At 50.1% G+C, this 25,633-nt stretch overlaps 1 protein-coding gene across 1 annotated transcript; it reads right to left on the bottom strand.

The window, feature by feature from the left end:
* Positions 1-22: 22 nt before the first annotated feature.
* CEACAM20 (CEA cell adhesion molecule 20) lies at positions 23-24,218 on the bottom strand. Its single transcript, XM_032326061.1, is given in 11 exon segments — positions 23-131; positions 637-672; positions 2,057-2,171; positions 4,576-4,854; positions 7,460-7,632; positions 7,634-7,787; positions 9,717-9,939; positions 9,942-9,991; positions 10,449-10,727; positions 11,257-11,406; positions 24,187-24,218. Coding segments are annotated over 11 exon segments (1,584 nt in total). The 5' UTR covers positions 24,203-24,218.
* Positions 24,219-25,633: the final 1,415 nt, after the last annotated feature.

The raw sequence follows: 25,633 nt of genomic DNA on the forward strand, positions 1-25,633 counted from the left end.
AAAATCACCTCATACTTTGACTCTATATTTCCTTTTGGGAGAGTGGGGACTGATGGATCCACAGCAACTTTGGGCAGGGGTTTTCTGGGGCTGTGGGAATAGTTCCTGGGGGGTGCTGATGGTAGATCTTTCTGCAGGGGAATGGAGAGGTCAGTTAGGAACCACAAGCACAGACTGCCTTAAAATCACAGTGGCTAGAAAGTGCCAGCCTGCATTCTTCAGCGACCCCAGAGAGGAATAGTTTTCACCAAGTCCTTACAAAGAATCAGAAGTGGATGTAAGTTTAGGACCCAGGGCCCTGCCCCTGATCTAGATCTAGAACTCTGTCTTTTCACCTGGCTCCCTTTGCAACCTCTACTCCCAAACTGCTTCGCACCCCAGTGCCTGCTAGCTAGTGCCACCTTGTCTGCAATCCAATTCAGAGCCCTGGAGGGAAAAGGAACCCAGTAGGAGCCAGAGACCTAGAATCTGGCCCAGCTGCGTCCGAGGCCTCGGGCCACTTTCTCTCCATCTCTGGCCTTGCAATGCACAATGAAGAGTCTACAGGGTGGTTTCTCAGACTTGTCAAACACAACATTCTCAGATCGTATTTCCGCAGCAGCTTTTTAAAATCACACTCAGCAGATCCCACATTACCTCATAAAACTGCTCTGGGGGTTCTGGGGGTAGTACCTGGGGGAAAAGAAAGTAGTGAAGAGGTCAAGGGTTTGGGATGGGGACCAGTCCCAGAAATTCTCAGGAACAGCTTTGGCCTCAGAGGCAGGTACATCCCTCCTGATTCTCAGAGGAGTTCAGGCTAGGCATTGTCATAGTGAAGGGCAAGAAGACAAGAAGAGATGGGAAGCCAGGGAAGACCTTGGGATCCCCAGAGAAGGCAGGGGAGGAGATTCATAAAGACTCAAGCCAGTCCTAGGTATCAGGAGAACACACCTCACTCCCCAACCCAAGAGGTGGGACTGGAACAGCCCTCCTGGCCTGGGGAAGGACCAGATGGTCAGGGAAGCAGGGAGGGTCCCTCTGGAGCACTGCTTACCTTTTTGACTCCAACCTGTCCTTCAGGTTCAGGTAAGTTGGCATACATGGGTCTCGGCCAGTCTAGAGAAAGGGAATGCCAGCCTGGGTCTGGAGATGGGAAGAGATGTGAAGGAAGGGGTTGTTTCTCCACGTCACTCCTATCCTCAGAAAGGTAGTGGCAGAAACCTTCCTTCCATCCTCCCCAGGGCTCCCCAGCACAGCTCCAGTGAACTTGACCAGGAAATCTAATTCTGGGTTAGATAAGGCTCTTTGATGAGGTGGCCGAGGATAGAAATCTAAGACCTAGCCCTAGTGGGCCTCTGGAGCATGGGTTTATCCTTTCTTCTTCCCGGGCGTGGATCTCCTTTCTGTGAAACTGAGCTGGATTGGACAGTCTCTTCCATTTCAGGGGGGAGGGCTTCCTTCCGGAATCCCAGCCCAGAGATGTCAAAGATGTTTCATTTTGCTTTTAGTCAGCTCCCATGCATCAGTAGAGGGTGCGTGAAGCACCGTGCTGATGTGGGTTATAAGGCTGACTCTAGGTTCAGCAGGGATGAATGTTGTGACTGATTCTCTCTGCCTACAGCAATCAACTGGGAAAGTTTTCTGAAAGTGAAAAGGAGAGAATATCCTATTTTTTTGCTGTGGCTGTTGGAACAGGGGAGACCTCCTCAGGGTTCTTGGCTCCAATCTTATCCATGATCACTAGTGGCAAAGCTGGGAGCAGAGGCCCAGACTCCTGGTACCAGCCCCTTCCCCAGACCCCGCTGCTGCCCTGAACATCAATGATGAAGTCACTTACTAGAACAGTACTCTGCAGAGGTGGGTGTTGTTCCCTCCTCGATGGGGTCCTCCACTTTTTTGCTTGAGAACCTGAAACCCCAAATCCCCCATTCTTTTGCCTCCAGTCCTTGCCATCTTCACAGGCCCTACCCGTATCCCACATCCATCCTTGGGCAATGTCCCAACCCCCCTGAGTTCCCCAGTTGCTACAGACACAGCTCAGCACCATGGTCAGCAACACTTTGGCCCGCAGCATTACCATCTGGCGTTTCCGTTGCAGAGGAAATAGTCCAGCCCTGTGGATAGGGAAATGAGAGTCAGGATCCCAAGGGCAATGCCAGCAATGACTCTTGCAGACAGGGAAGACCTGGGACCTGGGCAAGGAGAAAGAATCAGGACCCTGGTCTGACACACCCTCTTGCCTGCCCTTGTCCTCATTCCCAAGCTGTGGCTTTGTCTCCACTGTCACTTGATAAACAGGTGTTTATCAGTCACTGGGAGGCAGCATTTTGTGGTATTAATAGCATCATTTCTGGAGTCAAATGGCCTATTCACATCTCCGCTGTGTGACCTTGACCAAGCTGCTTAACCTCTCTGTGCCTCAGCTGTCTCCTCTGCAAAACAGGGATAACAGTGTCAGTGTTTGGTAAAAAGACTCAACAGAAGAGTATTCATGTTCAAAATATGGAATGTTCAACGTGCCCCAGATAGGACAATATTTAGACCCATGAAAAGTGATCAGTAAATGTTGGTGGGATGACAATACTGCTTGGGATAATGGGTCAAATACAGCTTTCAGAGGAAAGGGTTTTGAAAATCAGAAAGCTGGCTACCCCCCCTTTCCCCCCTCCTTTTTCTTTTTTCTTTTAAAGATTTTATTTATTTATTTGACAGACAGAGATCACAAGTAGACAGAGAGGCAGGCAGAGAGAGAGAGAGAGAGGGAAGCAGGCTCCCTGCTGAGCAAAGAGCCTGATGCGGGACCTGATCCCAGGACCCTGGGATCATGACCCAAGCCAAAGGCAGTGGCTTAACCCACTGAGCCACCTAGGCACCCTCCCCCTCCTTTTTCATACCTGAGTCACCTTTGACTCTCTGGGGCCCTGGGACCACGGGCAAGTGACATCCCCTTCTGAGTCCCATTTCCTCATCTGCAAAGTGATGAGGCCCAGTAATGATGCGAAGAGGAAATGAGGTGGTGACTGTGGATGCCGGCCACACCACGGGTGATTGATTAATAAATGGCAGCTGTAATCATTAACGTGGGCCTGTGTTTGCCCTTCCAGCTTCTGCCCAAAAGCCTTCCCCAAGGGGTGAAGTCCAGCCACAGGGATTAGGAAGGCAGCCGTGAGGATGGGGGGTGGGGGAGAGGAAGGGGCTCTCTGCTTTGGTGGGGCAGGAGGGGGCCTCCAGGGGGCCTCGGGGGTTCTTAGTTTCACTCTCTGAGCCTTTCTTTCTGTGTCAAACAAGCATAGCCATTCATAACCCTCTAGGCTTCGAGGGGATTAAGAGCTCCGCGCCGGACACAGTCAGTACTCGGTAAGAGGCTGCGACATGATCTGACGATGGTGAGAGATGCTGTCCTCCACCAGGCTCTAGGCTCCAAGAGCCCTTCCTATGTGACCTTGTTCAAATCCTGCAACAGTCCCGTGACCATCAACCATACTCACTGCTTCCTCCTCTGAGCCTCAGTTTCTCCATTCATCAAAGGGTCTTCACAAGACCAGAGGGTTGTTTTGAAGATTCAGTAAGGTAGTTTGGGGATGGTGCATAGGTCCTCCTCTCGGTGACAACTGAGAACCTGACTCCTGAGGTGGCCAGCCTGGTTTCAAACCCTAGGATGGGTCTCAGGCTCTCCTACACAATGGAGGTGCCCACAGGCCTACCTCAGAACTGGCTGGCAGGGGGCACCCACGAAGGGCTTGCTGATACTGTGTATGGAAAGGCTTGTTTCAGGCATGTGGTTTAGGCTCAATAAAGAATAATTTTATTTGTTTAACAAACGCAATATGCCAGGCACTGCCATAAAAACCTTACCAATGTTGGTTAATATTGAATGACCCTCTGATATAAGCACAGTTGTTATGTTTATTTTACGCACAAGGAATCAGAGGTTCAGAGAGGTTAAGCAGCATGCCCAAGGTCACACAGCCAATAAGCATTAGAGCTGGGATACAAAACTCTGACACTGTGTTGCCCTCTCAAGAACTCAAGATAAAAATACAGGTACTTGCTGCTAGTCACACCCAGCTGTTATTAATACAATTCCTATAATTAGGGGCATGGGGGTGGTGCTCAGTGAGTTGAGCCTCTGCCTTCGGCTCAGGTCATGATCTCAGGGTCCTGGGATCGAGCACTGGGCTCTGTGCTCAGTGGGGAGCCTGCTTCTCCCTCTCTCTCTGCCTGCCTTTCTGCCTACTTGTGATCTCTCTCTCTGTCAAATAAATAAAATCTTTTTTTAAAAAAATCTATATAATTCCTATAATTAATATAATTCCTACCAGTTCACTCCTTCACTCATTGGCTATCTCCCTGACTCATTGTCCTTCTAAACAACTCTGGAAGATAACGCATCACAACCCCCATTTCCAGGTAGGAAAACCGAGACTCGGAGCAGCCTGGAGGGTTTTCCAGGGCCCACAGCCGGGACGGAGAGGTTCTGGGTCCCGAGCATTAGAGGCTGGGCTTTGGCAGCTCCAGACTGGGAACCTGGCCCATGTTACACTGTTGTTACACTAGAAGATGGCATGGGGGGGAGGGGGGCATGGACGCACTCACCTGCCACTCTGACCAGGACGGAGGCAGAGCGGGCCAGGTGCGTCACTGGGTTGGAGGCCGTGCAGTTGTAGATGCCCTCGTATTCCCAGGTTAGGGCCTCAATGATTAGCTGCTTCCCCACTTACACAGCGGTGGAGTGCTCAAGGGTCCAGTGAAACTTAGCGCCTGGCTGGGACTCTGCCTGACGCTGCAGGGTCAGGCTGGAGTTGAGCTCTGCTTGGATAGTGCTGACCGCCCCAGACAACGCCCTGCTGGTGATGTCCACTCGATCTGGACCATCTGTGTGCAAAGCCAAACATCACCTGCCAGGGAGTTTTCCTGTTCTGCCCACTCTGCTTCCACGCTGGAAGCTAGACCCCTCCCCTTGCCCCCACTTCTCGATTCTAACAATTCTAGGCTGTAGTCTGGAGAACGAAGGCTCTTCTAACTGCCATTGAAAGGAGTCTCAGCAAGATGTTCCCTTTCCCTCCTTAGCTGCCAAGCAGGCAGCCTGTAGTCCACCACATGGAAGGGAGAAACCCAGTGCAAAACATCCAAATAAAAAACAACCCCCCCCCCCCCGGCTCTCGCAAAAGCGAGCGCTCACCAAGGAGCCTCGCAGCGCATCCAGGCTTCCCAGATTGTTGTGTCCCGAGAGCATAGCCCCACACTTGCAAAAACTTTATCATTCTGGTGGACTTTCTTACTGACAAGCAAATGGGCCTGTTGCAATATTTAAATCTCCATCCTTCTATTCTCCAAAGTAGAGATTCCTGCGGAGTTCCTTCCTGAAGCCGGAAGGAGATCATGGCACTTGGCTCTCCTCCCATGCACGTGAAGGAAACAAATGAAATGGCCGTTGAGTTTCTCATGCAAGCTAAGAGTTGAGTCTTTGTCTTACTTAAGTTAACGTGAACTACTGCAGAGAAGGATGCCAAGAGTTTCTAGTTGGGACACTCCGGAAGAGGAGGAAAATCCTGTCCTCATCCCCTCCTCGTATCCTTGGATATTCTCCCCATCTGAACCCCATGGCCACCAGGATCCCTCAGGGTCTTCCCATCCTGGTGTCGAATCCTCCACACAACAGCCAGAGGGCTCCCTAAGTACAAACTTGACACTATCCCTTCCCTGCTTAGAACCCTCCATGGCTCCCCAGTGCCTTCAAGGCCAAGGCCATGGCTGACCAGCTCATTCACAATCCAGACCCCTCTGGCCCTACTTCTCCCCTCTCCACGCCTCTCCCCTCCCAATTCAGAAATAAGATCCTTCTCGGATGTTCCATCTTTATCATGTTTCCTCTTAAGTAAGAGCCTTCGCACATTCTCTTCCTTCTCTGGAATGCTCTTCCAGGACTCTGCTCCACGTAGCGACTTACTCGTCTTCTGGATCTCATGGTGGACACCACCTCTCACAGTGAGCCTTCCCACATGCCCCAGACCGGTGGGGCCTCCTTGGGTTCCCCAAATCCTGCCGTCCCATGGCAGTCCTCTTGACACTACTTTTCTTGGCCTGATTATCGACCTCCCCACCCCAGGTAGGCTGGGAGCTCCAACAGTCACGGCTGTTACTCGGCAAGCACCCCACATTTGCTCAGCAGAGAGGGAGAACAGAAGAGCACTTTTGGGCTTCATGACCGAAGAGGGAAGGGGAGAAGAGAGCAGCAGTGTATGGGAGCCCCCCCTCCACGTGCCCAGGTACCTAACACGTATCCATGCGGAGTATATATACATGTAACACGTATACATGCGGACCCTACTTTCTCTCCCTGCAGGTGCCTCTTCTCCGCTTCAGCTCGTGGCCACTACACCGTTTGAAGAGCTCAGGCAAAAATCCTTGCAGTCAGTGCCTTTCTCTTTCCACTGGTGTCAACAGCAGCAAATCCTGAGTTCTAGATTCAAAATGCATCCATGGTCCCGTGGTCCGACCCCTTCTCATTCCCCTGACGGACAACTGTGGCCACCCTGAGAAGGCGCCTTGCAGACTTCTGACAGCCTGAGTTTCTATAACCAAGTGCCCAGCCCCTGAAATCCACTGCCGGCCCTCTCATGGGCTGCACCTGACCTGTACCTGAAGGTGTTGGGGAAAATGAGGCAGGCCCCTTCCTGGGAGATTCGGGGCTCCCAGACAGCCTTGATGGTGTTCCTCAGTGTGGTCTCCACACTTCCATCCAACCTTCTCTCCCTCCCCCTCCCCTGCTTGCTCAGGGCGGGACAAGGCCCCCTCCCTACATTTCTGCAGGGAGCATTCCTTGCATGGGTCACCACTTTAATCCGACCTTGGGGTCTGTCTCTCCAAGGACCCAAACAAACACAACACCTGCTTCCACCCCATAGACAAGGGCCCAGGATACCCTGTGAAAACCTAAGTCTGAACCTCTCCTCCCTCCACTCAGAGCCTCTTGTTGCTTCCAGGCCCTCGCCATGGTTCACGGGGCCCTGCAGGATCTGCCCCCTCTCCTGTTCTGTCCTCCCCCTAATTCTGTCCGGTTACCTTGGCCTCCTTGGGTTCCTGCGCCCACTGCGCACTGCCCATCTCGCATGCGGCTCCCTCCCCCGGCGCTGTCTTCCCTTAGCTGCCCACAGCGTCCTGCGTGAGTACCGCCTCCTCAGGGAGGCCTCCCCTGACTGCCCCACCTGACTAAGACGGCAACACCCGCCCCTCCCAGCTTCCCCTGGCCCTCTTGCTGCCTCGTGGTTCTGCTCACCTGCCTCTCCCTCGCTTAGCTGTTCAGGGCGTGTCTTCCCACTAGAATGCAAGCCCCACAAAGAAAGATGCCCCGCCTGTGCCCAGACACGGCTGGCACAGAGCAGGGATTCAATAACTGTGGAAGGAATGGTTAGAGGGAACAACTGAAAGGGAGGGAGGGAGGGAGCAAGGAGGACGAGGTCCAGCCTGGGTGACTCGCAGCTGATGGTGAGCGTGAGGGGCTCCCTTCGCGCCTGGCCGTCCCGGCTCCAGACCTCGCACCCATAGGCCCCGTGTCGTCTCGCTGGAGGCCGCGGACCAGGCTCCAGACCTCGCACCCATAGGGCCGTGTCGTCTCGCTGGAGGCCGCGGACCAGGCTCCGGTTGCCGGCACAGCATCAGGTGCTCGCTCGGCCGGAGGGCCTGGCTCCTCAGGAACCACAGGACTGCAGTCACCTTGCGGGAGGTCTGGCAGGTCAGCGTCACGGAGCTGGCATTTTCCACGGGAGTCAGGCTTGCGGACACAATGTGAGGCTTGGGCAGCATTTCTGGAAACACAGAGAGACATAAGGTGGGGGTCAGGGACCCTTCCAGGTGTAAACTTTTTCCGGCGAGATAAACACAACACGAGGCAAAGTAGGTGCGAGGCAAGATTTATTGAAAACGCTCTCCGGCGGAGTTTCAGGGCTCAGGAGAAGGGGAGCCAGGAAAGTTGCGCCAGGAGGAGGTGGGCCGCCTCGGGCGAGGTTCCTCGACTCTGGAAAGCAGAGTGGCAGAAGTCGCGCCCAAGGCAGGGAGGAGGGGGCTTTTAAGCGGCCTCGAGGGGAGTTCAGGGGTCTTTTGGCAAGTTTCCCTTATTTGGATATTTCGCCTGCTCGTCGGGGTCCCATTGGTCCACTGGAGCCCGGGGCAGGGGGTCTCAGATTCCTGCTTGGGTCTTTGTTCTCCTGTCCAAGCTCAGGTTTTGTGGCGGGGACTTTCGCCATCTTAAGTAGCCCTTTCTTTCTGCCCGCCCAACACCAGGCACATGCCATAGGGCTTTCCAGGGATGTGTGTGTATGTGTTGTGGGTGGGGTGTGTGTGTTCTTTGCCTATGACTATATTATACGGGAGGTACGAGTGTGTACTGTGTGACTATGTGAGAATGTTATGGGTTTTGTGGGTATGGTGTGTGGTATGTGGACATGTCATGTGTGTAAGTTTGTGTCTGTTGTATGTGTGTGTTGTGTATGTATGTTCTGTGACTATGAGGTATTGTACATATTCACTCTGTGAGTGTGTTGTGTGTGTATATATTTTCTGCCTGGGAGTGTATGTTGTATGTGGTATTGTGTGTGTTAACGCATGTGAATTGTATGATGTTCTGTATGCTTTGTGTATGACTACGTTGTGTGCGTAGTATGTATAAACTATGTATGTATAGTATGTATAGTATGTGTAATGTGTATCAGTTGTGTACACGTGCTGAGGGCACTGAATGTACAATATGTAGTGTATTTCCTGCGTTGTATGTGAAGACGGTGAGTGACTGTAATGTGTGTGTTGTAATGTGTGTGTTGTATGTTCTATATTGTGTGTATACATGATTGACATGAGAGTGTGTTGTGTGTTTGCAGTATTGTTGGTTGTGTACATGTTCTGTGTGAGGTATGGATATCTGTGTTTTATGTGAGTATATCCTGTGTGTAGCAGATGGGTTGTGTATATGTGTGAGTGTATTGCTTGTACGTGTTGGGTGCTGGTGTGAACCCTGTGAGCACATGACGCAGGTCTATGCTGTGATATGTACTGTGTGTTATATGCATCTGTTGCGTGCATGTTGGGTTTTGTTTGTTTGTTTGTTTTTAAAGATTTTATTTATTTATTTGACAGAGATCACAAGTAGGCAGAGAGGCAGGCAGAAGCGGGGGTGGGGAGTTGGGGGAGAAGCAGGCTCCTCACTGAGCAGGGAGCCCGATGTGGGACTCGATCCTAGGACCCTGGGATCATCACCTGAGCTGAAGGCAGTGACTTAACCCGCTGAGCCACCCAGGCGCCCCTGTTGCGTGCATGTTGTGTGTACTTTGCATGTATGTTGTATATTGGTAGTGTTGTGTGTACTCACTGTGTGTGAATTACACGTGTCTTGTGTGTGTTGTGCATGTATGTGAGTGTGCTGTGCATATGTGGTCATTATTTGTGTGCTGAGATGTGTGAATACTGCGTGTTTGTTATATATAGAGAATCAGCCCCTGCGGTGACTTTCAGAGAATCGAAGAATGGACACAACCCACAGACAGCCAACAGGGTCTTGTGGAAGATGGGCCAAGCCCGGAGCCAGGTCCTTTCCCGTGGTCAGAGCCCCATTCTGCCACCAGCCACGCAGGAAATCCCCACTCTTCTGAGTCCTCCCCAACCTCTGGGATATTGGTGTAGCTCTGCTTCTCAGAGGAGCAAAGGAGAGGAACAGGAAAAAGAGACTCACCAAGGACTCGGACTTGGAAGAGCAGCCATGCAGAGCAGGTGGGTGGCACTGTTGGACACCAGGCACCTGTACATGCCTTCGTGTTCCATGGACACAGCCTGGATGGTGGCCGTTCTCTTGGAGGAAGATGGGGTGGAATTATTGTGGAAAAACCAGGAATAGTCAGGAGGTGGGTGAGAGGGTGTTTCCACAGAGAAGGTCCCAGTGGAGCCCTCTGTCACCTCAACCACTCCCCCCCACCGCTGGATACACCAGAATCCACCTTGATCTCAAATGGGTCAGGACCATCCAGGAGGACAAGAACGACCGTAGCAGGAGTGATCTCATCAGCAATGGCTCTCTTAGACCTCAGGAATCAATAAATACTACTATTTCTCTTCTTTCCACCCAAGCTCTGGGTCAGTTACAAAGGAGGTGCCGGAGTCTAATGGAAATGAAACGTCGGCCTGATCCCTGGGTGAAGCGGGATTGTAAGACACATCTAAAGCGTGCCAGCAAATGCTCTTTCCTTGCCCCTACCCAGACAAGATTTTGTAGCAAACATCTGAAGGGTAAGGAACTTAGTTTTAGATCTCTTAACCTGGATGTTCACAGTAGAGTCCAAGCAGAGACATCAGTTAGCAACACGTCTGGAGTTCAAGGGTAGACAAGTCCACATTTGATGGTATCTGGAGCTGTGAGACTGAATGAAATCACCGAGATAGGGGGTGTCCATGAGGGCTGGGGAGAATGGAAAGGGACTCACAGTGCACAGTCAGGAGGACAGGATCACTGCTCTAGGCCTGGTGGAAACCCTGAGCCTGGCATCTGTAAGGCACGTAGTCCTCCCACTGCACAGGCAGGATGGTGAGGGTCTTGCGGTCTGTGGACAGCAGCATGCGCTCATGGAACATGAGGGGGAGATCGCTGGAGAACCAACGGATGGTAACGTTGGCGTCCTTGGTGTCGCAGTAGAGGGTCACCTCTTCTCTCTGTTCTATGGCAACGGCCTGGCTGATCAGAATGGTGGGCCTGGACAGTAGTTCTGCACAGGGAGAAAGGGAGAGGAGGCAGAGGCATAGACCCAGACGGAGGAGGACCAGACAAAACGTAGCCACAGAGGGACCCAGAGAGACTGGACTGGAATTGCCAAAAGACAAACGAGGTCAAGGCCTAGACTCAGATGCTAGATCTACTGCTCATTTTAAGTATGATCATGGGCGACTTACTTCCCCTCTCTGAGCCTCATTAAAGGGGGCTGTAGGAATAAAGCAGAAGGATCTGGGATACGACAGTGGGTCCATTAACACCAGCTGTAAGGAGAACCACGCTTGTAACTGGGATGCCGGCCAGATCCCACTGCCCACTTCTAAGCCGCCCTTCCCCACCACAACCATGCCAAGCACAGTCCACCCCTCCCCGCTGCCCTGAGTACGACAGATCTGACCGGTTGTTGTCAGACCCTGGCTGGGCCAATCAGATTTGTCCTGTTGGGATTTGGGGCACAGAATCCTGATGGGTGCTTTAGGTATGAAGACAGGGATCAGAATGATAGCTTTGTTTTCTCTGCCCACGTCTCTGAATCTTCCACTGAGTCTGGGGTGCCCAGGGTGTCCAGGACGTAGACGGAACAACATCCTTCTCACCTTGGGTAATGGTCAGTGGGTTGGCACCGGTGGTGAACTGGGCTGCGGCTGGCAGACTCCACATGGTCAAAAGCGAGGCTGGTGGGGAAGAGAGAAGAGACGTTCAGAGAAGGTGTCTTGGGAGTGTCCGGTTATGGTCTTCGTAGAGGAAGGTCTAGGTCATGGACATGGCACTTCACCCCGAGAGGCCTGACTCCTAGCCACTACTGACTGACCATGTGACTTGTGGCGTGTTTTTAATCTTCTTGAGTCTCAATTTGTCCAGCTGCAGAATGGACATAACGTCACCTGCAGCCCAGGGTTGTGTGTTGTGGTAATAATCACCGGTGCGCTGTAATGGGGCCGCCCAGGGTCACTGTGCTCCAGTGATGCTCACTGCGCAGGAAATCCATGGTCTGTCTCTTCATTCTGCAAGAGTGAAAGAGATGCTCAGAGAGGTGGAGTCACTTTCCAAGACCGTTACAGTTAAGTGGCAAACTTGAACCTGGCCAGCCAGCACCTAAAGGCTGTTCTACCACTGCATCATTCTTCCCGTCAGGGATGAGCAGAGAGCGTATCCAGGATAAACAGGAACTTCTATTATCGGGTGGGGGGTGGGGGCAGGGATTGACCTTCTGTACTTCCGCAGACTTGCCCTCAGGCAGAGATTTCCCTCGCTCTGGGAGGAAAAGGGAACCAGATAGCAAGAGTTGTTGGTTTTCCAGTTGGCCAATCTACATTCACACTTGAAGACATCGTGAGCCTGAGTGGGGATCCCCCACAACACCCCCTCCCGGTTGCCGTGCTCCTGTGCAGCTGACCTTGACACCCCCCACCCCTCCCCTCAGCCCAATTCATTGAGCCAGGTTTCTCTCTCCAGCCCTCCCTGGACCCCACGCTGGCCCGAGGCCTGCCCCATTCCCTGCTCAGTCAGTGGTTAAGGGCATGGGACCTTAGGATATATGGAAAAACTACTGGGCAAGAGGCTCTCTTTGTGAGCCCCAATTTCTTCAACAGCAAAACGGGGAGAACTTAGTTCATCAGGTGTTGGGAGGTTTGATGAGCTATCAGATGGATGTGCTTGACACAGTTCAGAGTAAGTGCTCAGTCACTATTATTACAATCATTTCCATTTTTGTATTTTCTGCCTGTAATATTGCTAGAGGTTAAGTCCACAGGCTCAAAGCCTGACTGCCTGCCGGTGAATCCCAGCTTTGTCTTTTTTTTTTTTTTTTGGCAAGTCATGTCCCCTCTGTAAGTCTCAGTTTCCCCATCTGTAAAATGGAGTAATAATAGTTTCCATTTTGTACAACTATTGTAAGGATAAAAGAAATATTATGAGTGAAAGCATGAACAGTGGGTCTCATCACCCATCTGAAACACACCTTCCTCTGCAGACAGCCGGCCTCTTCCCCCCAGGCTCCTCCCCACAGGGTCCTGCCTTCTGTGCACAGGAGGAACTGAACTCCCTGCCCCTCAGGGGACTCCGGAGCCCCCGCAGCCCGCCAGGTCAGTCAGGGGGAAGGGCCCATCTCAGGGCCACACAGCAAAGCAGGGCTGAGTTTTGCACACCACACACTGCAAATTCATTTCTTTGCCTCCAACATGCTTTACCTATCCCTTATCAAAATAGTCTAGTTTCTTCCTTTTGCCTCCAAGAGTCTAAGCATCAGTGTCCTTACTCCTGTCCTGACTGAGGTGTGACCTGGCCACTCGGGGCCCGCATATCCTCCCTCTGCCCGTCTTCTCCTGTCTGAGGGCCATGTTCCAGCTCTTTCCCTACCTCTCGCTCTGGGTCCGTCTCTACAACTCCCCTGAATCTATTTCTCTGTGTGTTTGTACACTGGTCTTGCTGTCTCTGTCTGTCCTCTGTCTCCTTCTCTCCTATGTGTCCCTCCCTGTTCTTCCCTCTGCTACAGTTTCTCCTGTCATAATCACATTCTGCTTCTCTGTCCCCTAGTTCTCTTTAAGTCTCTGGTTCTGTGGTTCTGACTCCATCTCTTCCTGTCTGTATGTCATTATCTCTGGTCTCTCTCTACCTTTGCCAATCTCTTTTGTATTTATCTATATTTCTGTGTGTGTGTGTGTGTGTGTGTTTCTAGTTCTCTGTGTCTCTTTTGTGCGCGTGCAAGCGGGCACGCGCACACACACACACACACCGTCCCCAGGCCCCTCTGAAGGGAGCAGTGGGCCCCTAGGATATATGGAAAGCAGGATTCCCGCCCACTGGTGGCCCCGTAAGTCAGCAAGCCCCCTGGGTCCCGGCACCTGCCCGGTGTGCTCCGGCTTGCACAGGCAGGCGCTGTCTTCACTCCACCTGCACGCCTCCAGCATCCTCTGCTTCCCCTGTGCCCTGTGGCAACCTCACTGTGATGACAGTGGCTCCCGGGACAGACATGGGTGGTGGCCCCGCAGGGAGGAACTTTGGACCCACCCCCCCACACCCCCAGGGCTCTCTTTCCTTCCTCTGTGCACACAGAGAACAAGAACCCCACACATTCTGGGTTTCCACCAAAGTGGAAAAGGAGAAAGAAATCCCTGACTTTTGGCCCTGAGTCCCCTTGAGAACAATGTCACCCTCCTTCTCACCCCCGTCCCCATCTCTTTGGCAGGATGCAGGAGCAATCCAGGGAGAGGGGGTGCCAGGGAGGGACAACTGGAGAACATCAGAGTTAAGGAGACCAGGGACCGAGGTAATGATAACCAATAGTAATGATAACAAACTAATAACGGGGCAGCTCCTATTGACAGCATAATACAATCAGGCTCGGTGCCAAGGTCACCATGAGCAGCCTGGAAATACTAAGTGATCTGAAATGATACTGGTCATGAAGAAAAAGCAAGAAGTGCAGAGCGAGCTGGGTTGGGAGAACCCCAGGGGTTGCTTGACCCCACCTGGGAGGAAGGTGCACGGAGGGCTTCCTGGAGGAGCAGACATCTGAGCTGAGACCCGTGGACTCAAAAAGATTCAATATAGGAGAGTTGCTTTTTTTTTTTTTTTTTTTTTAAATTCTCTATGGGCAAGACAAGCTGTTGGTCTTTGGTCTTGGTCTTGGTCTAGGAGAACCTAGACCAAGAAGATCGAATGGAATCAACCAGTTAGAGAACAACTATTAACAACCATCAACCCATGTATCCATTCACTCTGTCACTCATTAACAGATATTCCCTGGGCTCCTCTTCTGTGCTGATCCCTGTGCTGAGTAGTGTTGGGGACACAGTAGTGACCAAGACATCCCTAGCCCTGCCAGCACGAGCTCACAGAACTGTCCCCAGTCAGTGCCAAGCCAGCAGGCACAGGGCTGGGCTGGGGGAGCCCAGAGGAGGCGCCTGGCCCAGCTGGAGGTCAGGGAGGACTTCCTGGAGGAGAGGACATCGAGCCAGAGACCTGGAAGATGCAGGAGAGGGTCAGGCGAGAGCCTGGTGGGCAGAGGGGGCAGCATGCAGGAGACTGCAGCGTCTGAGGTCCAGAGGGAAGTTCAGGGGCCAGAATAGAGGAAGTGAGAGGTGAGTGGTTCCAGGTGAAGCTGAGAAGACTCGAAAATGATTACCGAGGGCAAGAGAGGCACCTTGGCATCAGAAGGAGGAGAGCTCGGTCCCCCAGCTGCCCCAGCTTGCTGCCCGCCTGGGTCTCCTTCATGCCACAGGCAGTCTCCAAGTGTCCACTCCAGGGACGCAGGCGGCCGAGCAAACTGGCTCTGGAGACGACCCGCAGGGATGCGGATGCTGGTCCCTCCACCCGCCAGCCGCGTGGCCTGGGCATGTCACTCCGCCCCCTTGTGACTGCTCTCCTCCGCTCTAACACGGGGTGAGAATGGCTTTGGCTCTTCCGAGGGTCTGTGGCTGTGACTGGGAGGCGGTGGCGGAGTTCACGCCCCAGCTGAGATTGGGCGGGAACGTGAAAGCCCGTGAGCCTCCTGGTCCCATCTCCAGACCCGGACAAACAAGACGTCCGTGAGAACGAGCTGATTTGATGCTGGGAAGGTGCCCAGCACAGAGTAAGCATTCAGTACATTCAGTACAGTACGTGCAACTCTCCACTAGGTGTTGTGACTGTGGTGAGAGCAGCTCTGGGGAGCAAGTGTGTGCTCACTCAGTCACTCAACACACATGTCCCGAGCACCTCCTGTGTCTGCTGTAGGTGCTCTGGATGAAATGGACAGAAAACCCAGTTCCAGGGCGGAGAGAGACAATAAACAATGAGCATGATAAACAGGTAAGTTATGTGAAATATCAAGAAGTGATACAAGCTACAGAAAAATGAAGTCAGGCGCCTGGGTGACTCAGGAGGTTAAGCGTCTGCCTTCTGCCCAGGTCACAATCTCAGGTCCAGGGATCCAGCCCTGGGTGGGGCTCCCTGCTCAGCAGGGAGCCTGCTTCTCTCTCTGCCTCTGCCCCTCCCCCCCATATGCGCGCGCGTGCGCGCGCGCTCTCTCTCTCTCATAAATAAAATCTTTATTTAAAAAAGACAAATGAAAAGTCAAGTAGGTTAGAGGGGATCATCTCCGTCTTGTAGTTAAGAACACCAAAGCTCAGAGAAGGGAGATGACTTGCCTGTGGTCACGGGGCCTATCGGGCCATAGATTCTGGTCTCCCTGGCTCTTAACCTCCATCTGTCCTGCCTTCCAAGGTCCTAATGTGGCTTCTGGCTAACCCCAGCCTCATTTCCTCTGAACACCCAGATGGATCAACGCCTGTGGCCACATCAGCCCACCACACTCCCACAGTCCGTGGCTCCCTGTGCCGGGCGCACCTTGCATCCAAGGCCTCTATCTATCCATCCTGCCCTTCCCGGGATTTCTGGGTCTTCTGACCGTGCACCCACTCCTCAGCTGGGCTTCCCTCCTGATTCCTCTGCTCAGTCCCGCTCCCATCCCAAGGTTCTCCCCTCTCCCTGACCTCCGCTCCCCGCAAGAGGAGAGAGCCGCCACTGGAGTGGACTTCCCAAATCTGCCCCTTCACACAGGAGGGGAGTTTTCTCTTCCAAATTCCCCTCCCCACCCTCCCCAGGGCAGGGTCTGTGTTCTCCTGCCCGGACAAGAAAGAGGAACTTCCTGGGCTCCTCCCTGTGGTACAACTCTCGCTTTGTTTCTGACAGGTGAAAATAAACCCAGGGCCCTCCTGCCCCCACACCGTCACCTGCCAGCCTCCTGCTCAAGGCTCAAGGCTGTGTCTTCCAGGCGTGGCCTCGACGGACTGCCCTCCCAACCCATACTGCCTCCCTATCGCGGCCCCCCTCCCCCGCCCAGTTCACTCAGCAAAGATTTACCTGGCCCTACTATGTGCCAGGTACTGTTTTAAGTGCTTAGAGCACACCAGTAAAGGAAACAGATCACCTTTTATGCAAGGATAGGCAGAGGGAACAGACAATGCACAGGACATGTGATTAAATAACCGAATCTCGTACGACGTTAGAAAGTGCTGCTGATATGAGGGCTCAGGGCAAGGGGTCAGCGTGCTGGACAGACATGCCGGACGGAGGACAACCCTGGGAGACTCACCTGGCCTCAAGCAACAGCTCGAAGGAAGTAATGAGGTGAATCAAGCCTGGGTCTGGAGGCTCCTGGGAATTTATTCACTTCGGAAAAAACGGAGGCAGGGTCCCAAAGAGCCATTCCCTGCTTCCTGTATCTAAACACTGTGTGGGTCACTGTTCGGGGTGGAGGGGGTGCTCAGTCTGCGAAGTGTCTGCCTCGGCTCCGGTCATGATCTCAGGGTCCTGAGATCGAGCCCCATGTGCACCTTGCTCAGCGTGGATTCTGCTTCTTCAGGCTCACTATCAGATAAATAAATAACTGCATGAGTTCCCTATTGCTGCCATAACAGATCATAACAAGTCACCACAAACTCGGCTGTTTAAAACAACATAAATTGATTATGTCACAGTTCTGCGGGTCAGAAGTCCAGGCTGGTTCTGCAAGTTTTACCGCTGACATCAAGGTGTCCCTCTGGCTGGGCCCCTTGTGAGTGGGAAGAATCCACTCGCGAGATCACTCAGGGTATTGGCAAAACCCAGTTTCCTGGAGCTAAGACTGAGGTCCCTGTTCCCTTGCTGGTGATGCAGCTACGGGCCACCCTTGGCTCCTGAGGTCTCCCACCAGTCCTAGCACCAAGGCTCTGCATTGGAGGGCTGCACAGGACAATTCTCTCTCATGCCTGGAATCTCTCTGGCTTCTCTTCCTGCCATGTCTCTCTACGGCTCTCAGCTGGAGCAAGTTCTCTGCTTTGAAGGACTGTGTTGTTTGACTGGGCCCAACTAGATAATTAAGGCTTCCTGCCTATCTTGTATGTAACCCTAATTACATCTGCAAAGTTCCTCTTGCTATGGAAAGCAACATATCCACACATTTGTAACATATTCACAGATCGGGGTGTGTGCTTCTAGTCTGCTTATGACTGTGATGTGGTGTGAGGGCCGGATATCTAGAGCTGAGGCAGCCATCTTGAGGCTATGAGGTAGAATTCTGGGGAGGATATTCAATAAACTCAGGGTGGAGGAATGGACAGAAGGATTTCACTGAACCATGAAATAAGCCTAGGGCACCTTGTAAAGTAACAATTATGGGTTTTGCAGCTGAATGCCTCCCACATGATATCCTGTTCCGTCACCACTGGAAATGTTTATTTCAATTGCTTACCTTGGGATTAGAACCCTGATCTTTTAGAAACTTAAGAGTTTATAGGGCTTTTGTCCTTTGTCTTAAAGGATAGTAAAACTTGTAAAACTCACTTTTATTTTTTTTAAAGATTTTATTTATTTATTTGACAGAGAGAGAACACAAGTAGGCAGAGAGGCAGGCAGAGAGAGAGGAGGAAGCAAGCTCCCTGCTGAGCAGAAAGTCCGATGCGGGGCTCCATCCCAGGACCCTGAGATCATGACCTGAGCCGAAGGCAGTGGCTTAACCCACTGAGCCACCCAGGCGCCCGTAAAACTCACTTTTGAGAAGGAATCTACTTAACCTTATTACTCCACTTAAAAAGAGATTTCTGTCTAGTTCCCTTCTGTATAGATAAACTGAGTCTCAGAGGGGAAAGTCTCCAGGGTCATAGAGCTGAGTCCTCTTGGAGCCCCTGGGAAACTCGATTTTGTATCATTGACTTATTGGACCCATGGTGCAGGAAACGCAGGAGAAGTATAAATGAGAAGGGAAAGGATCTCTTATACAAGGGCCCAGGTGATACAATCCCAACATCTCAAAGATAAGATGGAGAAAATCCATAACTGAGAACCTCTACACACATACACATTCACACACACACATCAACCTGCACCAGTAGGACCACTATACCATACTTGTTGCCATGACTGTAAATTTCTAGGACAACAGAGAAAACAGACAAAAGATTAGCCCATAGACACTTAGATATTTTATTGAGCTCACAAGGCCCACAGGCATCATAGGAATGGACACATCACTTCTCAGCCACAGTTCAAAGGAGGAAACTTTCCCAGAAGTGTCTCCAGCTGAGATATATTCACCCCTGGCCACCAGGATAACTCAGCAGCACCCTCCCAGTCTTACCCCCTTCTTCACCATAACAATCTGTACCTCTGAATCGTGACCATAACAATCTGTACCTCTGAATCGTGACCTCTAGAACCTGGGGCACCACCAATTAGATAGCAAAATGCTTCAGATCTTCCTTATTGCCTACAGGATGCTTTAAGTTCACCTTATGATCATGCATCAACAATTTTGTAAGTTACCTGGCTCCTATCCAACAACAGGGAAGAAGAGTTCCCGGTCTTCCATAATTAAGCCAGCCAATGAAACTCCATCTGGGGGAGGTGGTGGGCACAGGGAAGCATGGGTGAGGGAGAGGGAGAGCTCTGTCGTGGGAAATCAAGAGTCTCCTAGGAATGGTGGGATGTTAGAGACAAAAGGATGACAGGACATTGGCCAAAGGTGCCAAAGACCATGTTCATACTCCTGTATGTCCTTTGAGAGAGGGGACTGAAGCCTGGAATTTCTATTTGGACCGTGAATTTTTAAATGCAATTCCACTCTGGAACTGGGCCACACAAGCCATGGTTTCTATGGGGCAACCCACGGTATGGAAGGGGGTGATCTTCATCCTAACAAGTCTTAATTGGTGGAATAAAGGTTATGGAGGTAGTCTATTAACCCACATGGTAAGTCCTACACATCGTGAAAACCTCTAATGCTTTTTTTAAAAACCAAAGTGATCGGGGAATGATTGCAATCCTCTATTTAACTATGCAAATAACCCCAAATCTGCTGAAATAGCTGACCTCTACAATTCAGTTTCTCCTCTGGGCTTCGGAAGGATTTGGCACCTCCAGGCAGGGTCTTGAAGCCTATTATAATGTGGACGACAGCTCCACCTCCCCGAAAAATAAGAAGCCTTAAAGGAAATTATTGGCCAGAAGTAAGAAACATTACACAACACTCTGATGAAGTCCCAAAAGTTTAGTTTTGCTTTTGTTTCCCTTGCTTCAGGAGACATGTCTAGAAAGAAGTCGCTACCTGTTTCATCTTTCACATTTAGATGCATATCTGGAATTGAAAATTTTGTGTGCAGTGAGGTAGAGATGCAAATCGGTTTTTTTATATAGAGACTAATTAATCAGTATCATTTATTAATAAAATCCTTGCCCTCACTGCAGAAAGAGAGGGAAAGAAGGAAAGGAAACGGAAAAGGAAAAAGAAAAAGAAACAAAATGAAACTTTGGTCAGCCCTACGCACAGAAGGAGCTTTCTGTCTGACTCCCACAACTCAGAAATGCTTCAGCCTCCTCCAGGTGTGGGACAGACGCCCGATTCCTCAGTCAGGGTAAGCAGGCCCCTCTCCCTCCAATTTCTTTCCTTCTCTCCAAAATTCAAACATCTGGACAACCTCCTGGATGCCCTCCCTACCATAACTCACCTCCAACACCCCATCAGTCACCGAATCCTGTGGGTTCCACGTTTTAATGAACTCTGTTCTCTGTCCCTTTCTCTCTATCCCACTGCCTCACCTTAACGACATGGCCTGTGAAACTCACCTGAGAAACTGTGCCAGCCTCTAGTCTCTGGACTCTGCATCTCCAATCTGCCCATCACAATCCTGGCTACCTTCCCCAATCCTAGCTAGGAATTAGGGCCCCTCCCTTCTAAAGAGAGAGACTCCAAGACCAGCTGACACTAAAAGAAGTCTGAGATGCCCCAGCTCTTTCCCAATAAACCCACAGGGTGAACAGGAAACTCCTGATCTAGAAATAAGAGAAACCTCTTTCTAGTAAGTTCTTTTTATTTTTTATTTTTTAAAAAGATTTTATTTATTTATTTGACAGACAGAGATCACAAGTAGGCAGAGAGACAGGCAGAGGGCGAGGGAGAAGCAGGCCCCCCACCGAGTGCAGAGCCGGATGTCAGGCTCTATGTCAGGCTTGATCCCAGGACCCTGAGATCATGACCTGAGCCGAAGGCAGAGGCTTTAACCCACTGAGCCACCCAGGTGCCCCTCTTTCTGGTAAGTTCTAATCCTCCCCGGTATATGTCTGTCAACTGCATGCCACAAAGAAGACAGAGGCCTAGAACCTGACACGGTTTCTTCTAGATGTTATGTAATTATGGCCTTTTTTTTTTTTTTTTTTTTACATTTTTTACTGAAGTATAGTTGATACACAATGTTATAGTTGATACACAACGTAAACGTATCTTTAAGAGATCAAAGTGGTGTGACACTTAGAGGTGAGTATTTCTGGAAATTTGAAAACACTGAATAAACATAAAATTTGTGGTAAAGCAGAATGGCCTTGAGTCTTAGGACCGGAATGGCCCTTTCAAAACTTGGTACATTTTGTCACATGAATAGAGAAAGACCAGACAAAGCCCATAGGAGGGGCCTATATGCTCTGTCACAGGACACTAGCCAAGTTGGCTACCCCACATCCCTAAAGCAAATACATGTGGTCATTAAAAGTTACACTGTAGATCGATGTGTGTTGTTCTAAATCAGTATTCACAAAATTCGGTTAAACTAAAAAAGCTGGTTCCAAAACAGTATGCATAGTACATTCCCTTTGTGTATGTTCACAATACATACAGTGTATACAATATATACTATATACATATATCTATATATATATGTATACAGTGTGTGCTCAATAAAAAGTCTAACTGTAGGATTTAATGTGGCTCTATATTAACATAGAAGGATATAAAAGATTAGAAGATTAAAGTTTAAAAACAGGTAAAAGAGTGGTACTATTGGTGTTTAAGATATATATATTAAAAGTAGTTACTAAAATGAAGGAATTAGAGAAGCCACATCATTGTCTCCGGGAAGCTTAACTGTAGACAAGTTTTTTTTTCTCCTTCCTGCTCACCTGTATACTTTACTTTTTCTATAATTATTGTGAACGTTATTTAAAATATGAAGAGGTAGCATACAATATATTTAAAAGGCAACCCCTACAAGTAAGAGTCTGTTTGCCAGTTTAACAATATAAAAACTTATTTTGCATAACATGGGTTAGAAAAATCTTGTTGAATGTATAGAGTAGTGGTACAGCCAAGAAAAGAATCCTAAAAAGAGGGGCGCCTGGGTGATTTAATGGGTTGGGCTTCTGCCTTCGGCTCAAGTCATGATCTCAGGGTCTGGGATCGAGCCCTGCATCGGGCTCTCTGCTCAGCAGGGAGCCTGCTTCCCCGTCTCTCTCTCTCTGCCTGCCTCTCCCTCTCCCTCTGCCTGTCTCTCTGCCTACTTGTGATCTCTCTCTCTGTCAAGTAAATAAAATCTTAAAAAAAAAAAAAAAAGAATCCTAAAAAGAAAATGCAATAAATTCTCCATCAATAAAGTCCTGGGGCAGGGAATGATTTTTCTTTTGATTTCTTTCTTTATTTTTAATTTTGGGGATTTCATTTTTAACCAGTAACCGTCAAACCTAGCATCATACTTGTCTTAGTCCATATGAGCTGCTATAAGAAAACACAGACTAGGTAGCTTCCAAGCAACAGAAATTGGTATCTCATGGTACCGGAGGGGGCCAGCATGGCCAGGTTCTAGAGAGGGCCCTCTTCCTGGTTCTCACTGTGTCCTCACATGGTGGAAGGGGTTAGGGATCTCTCTGGAGCCTCTTTTATAAAAAGCACTTATCCCATTCATGAGGTTCCATCCTGATGACCTCATCACCTCCCAAAGCCCCCCTCCCCAACACCATCACTATGGGGGTTAGGATTTCAGCATTGGAATTTGCAGGGGACACAAACACTCAGACCATAGCAATACCTGAGACAGTGATGATGGCGTCCGCACTGCTGTGTAAGCTAGAAATAGAGTTTGAGGCCTTATGGGTATAGACCTCTGAGTGTGCCCTGGAGAGACTGGGGATAAAGAGGGTCTAGCCATCAGGCCTGGAGAGCCCACTGATGTTCCACATGTACTGACTAAGGGGGCTGGGAGTCAGCCAAGCAGACTAGGGTGAAGTTGGAACCAATCACAAAATCTGGGTCTGGAGAGGCCATGGTGGGAGTGTCAGGGCCATCTGGACCATGAGAAAAACATCCTGAATTGGAAGACTATGGAGAGTAAGGACCACTATCCCCTACCAAGAGATTGTGCATTTGGTTCAGGGCTGGAAGCTCCACATGTTGAGGGGGACACACAGTGCACAACCTGAGGGTTTCTCCAATGAATTAATGAATGCATGAATGAATGAATGAACCAGCTCTTACAGCAGCCCCACCACCACTGTTGTGTCTGTGTCCCTCACTGCCCCTGTGGAACGTCAGCTCCAAGAGGACAGGGATGCTTGTCTGCTACATTCGCTGTACTGTCTACAGAGTAAACTTCAGCATCCAGCGGAGCTCATGTTTTTCAAGGGGAGAGACAGAGAGCGGGGAGAAAGCTGGGTTCAAGTTCCCATCTTTTCTCCCAACACTATGAACTCTTGGTTGAGCCCTTCCTCTTTCTTAACCTCGGTTTTATTTTTTGTAGAATGAATATCTTAAAGTCCTCTCAGTTCCTCAAATATTAGTGTTCTAAGGTCTGGCATTGCTGGGAGATTGAAGTCTTGTGGTCTCCATCTGACCTTGAACCTCAGGTAGGACGAGTCTGCAAGTCCTTAATTTGGTACATAATACAGGCTCAGTAAGTGCCTATTAAATAAATACATGGTGGGAGGGCCTGGGTAGCTCAGTCAGTTGAGTGTTGTACTCTTGACTTTGGCTCAGGTCATGATCTCTGGGTCATGAGATTGAGCTCCATGTCAGGCTCTGAGCTGAGCGTGGAGCCAACTTGAGGTTCTCTCTCTTCCTCTCCCTCTGCCTCCCCAAACCTTCAAAAATAAAAATAAAAATAAAAAACCATGGTGAATGAACTTGCGAGAGCTCAGTACACACATGCCAGGCAGTGCTCTGAGTTCTTCAGTGAACTAACTTTGATCCTCACAAGGACCCACGGAGGTAATACTATTGTAATTCCCACTTTTCAGATGAGGAAACTTTTCAGATGAGGCGAGGCACAATAAAGTGGAATAATTTGCCCAAGGTCACCAGCTCAGAAAGAGCAGAGCCCAGATTTGAATCCAGTCAGTCCAGAGGCCCTGCTCTACACTGCCCCCGTTCTTAGCTATAAATAGCAGCCGAGCCAGTGGATGGTTGGGAGGGAGATACGATGATCTCAGAGGTGGGTCTGTCATAATGGAGCAGGTGTGTGTGTGTGTGTGTGTGTGTGTGTGTATACTCCCAGGCCACACCCACCACAAGGGCTCCACTGAGCCTGGACCCCAGGAGGGCACTGGTCTCCCAGTGGTAGGTGCTAGAGGTTCTTGGACGTGACTGTGGGAATGGTGAGGGCCCTGCCATCCACAGAGATCGCCGGTCCACCCCTTCCAGAATCAGCTCGACATTCGAAACCACCGGATCATCATACCCTTGGGGAGATACATTTCAAAGTCAAGGAGTCTGTGTGCTCCACTGGGGCCAGGTTCTGGGCTGCCACCTGGGGCTGGTGTTGCTTCTCTGGGGAGGAGAAAAGAGAAACGGAGGGTGACAGGGCAAGAGGGGACCTGGACCCCCAGGAAATATCAGTGGCAGGAAATGCTGCTCTGGGACCTGGGAAACACCCACTGATAGCTTTGTGGGTTCCAAAGTGAGCACACCTGGCACCAGCCCCAAGTCTGATGGGAACCCCCCACACACACACACAACACGCACACAGAGTCACACACTCACATACACAACAAGGACTCACCCACTCCACTGAAGACTGGATCCCAGATCCTCTTCCCAGGAAACATACACATTCACACATTTGCATCTAATTTCACGTGCTCATGGGCTACTCTGAGGACCAACTGCACAGCCCAGGTGAAGACCCTTTCCCCTAGGTTATGAATTAGTAAAAATCTTCTTTAAAGACAGTTTGGCAGTACAGATCAAATGCTTTAAAATATGTATACCTTTGACCTTGTGGTTCCACTTTTTATTATTATTCCTAATGAAATTATCATAACCATGCGCAAAGAATTAGCTATACAGATATCTGGGTCAACACTGTTTCTAAAAGGGCAAACTGGGGAGAGTCTTAATTTACAATGAAGACTATGTATTTTTAAAAGATTTTACTTGTTTATTTTGGGGGTGGGGCAAAAGGGGAGGGAGAAGCAGACTCCCCGCTAAGCAGAGACATGAAGCTTGATCTCATGACCTGAGTCACAATCAAGAGTCAGAAGCTCTACCCACTGAGCCATCCAGGTGCCCCAAGAATATATTTTTTATTTTTTATTAACATGTAATTTATTATTTGTTTCAAGGGTATAGGTCTGTGATTCATCAGTCTTACACAATTCATAGCACATACCCTCCCCCATGTCCATCGCTCAGCCATCCTATCCCTCTCACCCCCCTCCCCTCCAGCAACCCTCAGTTTGTTTCCTGAGATCAAGAGTCTCTTATAGTGTGTCTCCCTCTCTGGTTTCAAGACTGCATTTTTTAAACGAACCAACTATATCATACAAACAAGAAACATTTCAAATACAATAAAATGTCCTCTTGAAAATATAAGAATGGGAAAAGATCCACCACGCACATTTTATTCAACAGAAAGCCACAATGGCTATGTCACCATCAGATAAAATGGACTTTAGATAAATTTATCAGGGACAGAAAGGGACCTTTCATACTGATAAAAGAGCAAGAAGACACAGCAAACTTAAATGTGTACACACCAAACAACAAAGCTGAAAACTAGTGGAGAAAAACTGAGAGAACTGAATTGAGCAATTGATATACCCACAATTGTGGTTTGATGGTTCATCACTACTCTCAACAGCTGGTAGAACAACCAGACAGGAAATCAGCAAGGACAGAGCAGGACG

Source organism: Mustela erminea, chromosome 19 (genome assembly GCF_009829155.1).
Source record: "Mustela erminea isolate mMusErm1 chromosome 19, mMusErm1.Pri, whole genome shotgun sequence".
Classification (NCBI taxonomy): domain Eukaryota; kingdom Metazoa; phylum Chordata; class Mammalia; order Carnivora; family Mustelidae; genus Mustela; species Mustela erminea.